The following is a 3,835-nucleotide window of genomic DNA, read 5'->3' as shown; positions in this document are numbered from 1 at the left end:
GGACGACATACTATACTATGACGTTTTTTGGTGATTTTGGACGAGATACTATATTATTATATTGAGTAGAACATTGCAGTAAATCTTTGCACCTCTGATACATAGTGTGGGTAATTCCTGTCAATTTATATAAAGTTCTTTGATTATCAATATTGCCAACACAGTGTATTGTGTCGAATGTTTTGAATTAAGTAGCCTGTCGTACAGAAGAGAAAATGTCACCCTCTCTGTTGAATGAAAGATCTGTTGTGCTTTGGACTGAAACATTGTTATGACCAGACACAATGGAGCAGCAGTCACATCAGTTGTCATTGTTGTCACAACAGCAGCTAAAAGCAGAGTTTGTAAAGCTGCAGGTTGAACATATCGTCCTTCAAATGACTCATTCATCTCCTGTCACCTCATCACGACTTACTCTTTCTACATAAAAAAAACTTGAAATGTTTTCCACCTGGATCAAGGTACGACCGAACTAAATTCAATAACAATATTGCAAATGTTCCAATATCTGAACAAAAAAACAATCCAACACTTAGATATTTACTGAATGAGGAAACATTTATTTACAGAACAAAAGCAATCATTTCCCTTTAAATAACACCAGGTATCACCATATCTAAAGCATAATTATATTATTTTTCTTAACTGAGTAACATGTGACAATTTCAGTAACAGCACCTGTAGATGTGGAGTCGCTTTTTCTAAATCTAAAGTTCCTCTTAGTTTGACAATATTCATCCAAAGAAAACCACCATGGACCTGCCATAACTGCATATTCACTTCATATCAATGTTCATCTTTTTAAAGGAGCAGTCTGCTGTTTTGTTATCCCACATGCAGTTTGATCTAGTCTAAAAAGTAGGATGAAAAAAGTAGCAGTTAACCACCAGGGGGCGACTCCACTGGTTGCAAAAACAACTGATTTGAATGGACGTGTATGGGAAAACGAGCCAACTTCACACTTAAGTTAATAAACATTTACATGAGTGTTAAATGGACTCAAGCACCAGATTCAGGTCTTCTTCAGTAGCACAAGGTGTCAATTTTGTAAAAATAGCTAATGGAGGACTACGTTCAGTGAGAGTCTACGTTCCTGAGCAGAGATGGACGACGTTAGCCGAGGTTTCTCAAGTGATTCAATAAAAAAAAACTTCTTTATATCAAAATCGGGAAAAGAAATGGGGGCCAATCAGCTGTTTGTTGTAACACATTTACCCTCATATGCCGTGTCTGTCATCTACTCTCTCTTATAGTCCTCCTCGAGTTTCAGCTTGTCCGCGTTGTTTCTGAGAAAAGCTGCGTCGTTGCTCATCTGCACTTTGTCAAAGAAGTTGAAATCTGCCACATAGCGACCTCCAGTGGTGCTGAACAGCACCGGCTTGAACTCGTAGCCCCAGAGGATTTCCTTGGGAACGTAAGACGTGCGGCTCTGACACGTGGCCGCCGTCGACTCCATGGTGGCGTTGAGGGTGACCAGCAGCTCAAACTCCTGAGTGTGGAGGTTCTCTGCCGTCAGTCCCGCCAGCGGGCTCTGCTCGTCCAGGACGTGGTAGAAAATGAGAGGCAGGATGAGGAAAGGACACTCTCCACTGGAGTCCATGTGGAAGTCAACAGAGGTCTGGTGGACCTGAGTCTTCTCGCCCTCCTGAGTCACGTGTGAGTGCAGGAGTTTTCCTGTGAGCTGGCACTGGATCAGGAGGCTCTTCCTCATGTTTGCCACCCTCACCATCAGACACAGCTTGCCCTGACGCTGGCAGATCACTGCCAGCTGGCTGAACTTGATGGTCTCCGCTCGCTTCTTGGGCCGAGCCAGTTTGGCGAGAAAGGCACCGGTGACGAAGATCTCGGCGAGGCCAGTGATGACGAGCTGAGCGACCAGAGTGAAGATCGCCAGGGGACATTCCTCGGAGATGAAACGGTAACCATAGCCAATGGTCGTCTGCGACTCCAGAGAGAAGAGGAAGGCTCCGGTCAGCGTCTGCACGTTCATCAAGCAGGGTGTGTGCGTGGAATTCAGATCTGCCTCAAAGTCTCCGTTGCCCATGCCGATGAAGTAATAGATGACCCCAAAGATGAACCAGGTCATGACAAACGTGGACGCAAACAGAGTGAGCTTGTAGCGCCACTTCATGTCCACCACGGTGGTCCAGATGTCGTGCAGGTACAGCTTCACCATGCCCTCCACGTTGTCAATCCGCACATTGTTGTGTCCGTCCTTGGACACAATTCTGCGCTGTGTCTTTCTGATCATGTTGCTCTGGGTGCTTCAGCCCGGTCGCGTCTTCTGCAGCTTCACTTTTGTGTTGAACTGACAAAAGACAAGAAATCGTGATTATTATCGCATTTTCAAAGCATCAAACACAGTTTCTCTTTTTCTTTTATGTCTGTGTTGGTGGCAGCAGGTTGGTTTGTTTGGGGCAAATAATAAGATCAGCTTTGATTGTCCATCCATTTATTTGTCAAACTAGAAACACAGGGACTACTGTCACTCACACAACACCATGGAGACACGTAGAACTTTAATTTAAGAAGCCAGAGAGACACAACTGAGACACATTTGCACGAATGTGTTGCTTGGATTTTCACAAATATCATGTGAGGGTTTGTTTTTGCTGTAAAGTCTTAATTAATCTACAGAAATACAGCATTTCTGCCTTTATTCTCTGACCCAAAGAAAGACGGAATTTAATCTGTGGAGCTGAACCTGTCTGTCCAGTAGCAGAGTCATGGTTACTCTGGCTAAAACACAGTGTCCTGCACAACAACAATAAAATGGTCCCAGAGGAGATTATTAATGACGCGTTTCTCCTGCTGTAAAGTCGACGCTTTGTTGTCTGTGCAAAGATAAGTGTGAAAGGAGTTATGAAAGTGTTCCAGTGCCGCGATCAAACTCCTTTCACCTCATTAGCATATGTACAGACAGATGTCATGTGACCTCAGCACATAAAAATTATAAAAGAAAACAGTGCAGTTACGTGACAAAGGACGGGAACGTCATAAAGTATCGTGTGCAGTAAGCTTTTAATTAAAGGTGCAAAAGACGTGAAAACAGAAACTCTGCTTCAGACCAAAGTGATTTTATATTTAGTGAATTAGAATCATTTATGTAGTTTATACAATTCTGATGTGATTGGAGACACTATTTAAATATTATACAATATCTATGCAGTGTTTCAGTAATAAGCAGACAAAATGATGGTAATACCAAGATATGTTGAAATTAATCTCTTGGTAAAAAGATTTACATTAGTGTAATAAATTTACTTGAAAATGTTCCAGAATCAGATTTGATTGTTTCCACGTTTTTCCATTGTTATTACCAAACAATTACTTGGTTATTACTGCAGAAATAAGCTAATATTACCTTAACATTACTTCCCTGTTATTACCAAAACTTGCTTTACTAGAACTTAATGAAAAGAACGCTTGAACAACGACCCCCGTGTTCCCTCTCACAGTTAAAGTTGAAAGTTAACCTCGTAGTGAACCATTCGCAGGAGCCCGGGGGGCCGTAACCTTAAAGAATCACTTATTACTTGTTAAATCTGTATTGTGTATTATACTCACATGCTGCTGCTCTTCACACATACGTCTGTAAGATGAAGCTGTCGGAGAAAATCTAGTTCAGTGTCTTCTTTCGCCGCCTATTGTCCTTGATTTTGAGCGCTGAACTTTGACACAGAGCGGCTTTAAGTGCAGAACTGAGAGGAGAGACAAAGCAGAGTTGTTAAAGTGTGATCTTACATTGGAGGCCGGCTTTTTATTTCAGCCTCCGCCTCCTCGACCTGGAGACTGGAGACGTGTGGGACGAGCAAACCTGGACTTCTTTGCTCCG

At 42.6% G+C, this 3,835-nt stretch overlaps 1 protein-coding gene across 1 annotated transcript; it reads right to left on the bottom strand.

Moving 5' to 3' along the window:
• Nucleotides 1-537: 537 nt before the first annotated feature.
• kcnj15 (potassium inwardly rectifying channel subfamily J member 15) lies at nucleotides 538-3,835 on the bottom strand. Its single transcript, XM_044042714.1, has 3 exons — nucleotides 3,818-3,835; nucleotides 3,568-3,701; nucleotides 538-2,308 (listed from the first exon to the last, which is right to left on the bottom strand). The coding sequence occupies exon 3, from the start codon at nucleotides 2,249-2,251 to the stop codon at nucleotides 1,238-1,240; it is 1,014 nt and encodes a 337-aa protein (XP_043898649.1). The 5' UTR covers nucleotides 2,252-2,308; nucleotides 3,568-3,701; nucleotides 3,818-3,835; the 3' UTR covers nucleotides 538-1,237.

This window comes from Solea senegalensis, linkage group LG13 (genome assembly GCF_019176455.1).
Source record: "Solea senegalensis isolate Sse05_10M linkage group LG13, IFAPA_SoseM_1, whole genome shotgun sequence".
Lineage (NCBI taxonomy): Eukaryota > Metazoa > Chordata > Actinopteri > Pleuronectiformes > Soleidae > Solea > Solea senegalensis.
This window is presented reverse-complemented; position numbering and strand designations above follow the sequence as displayed.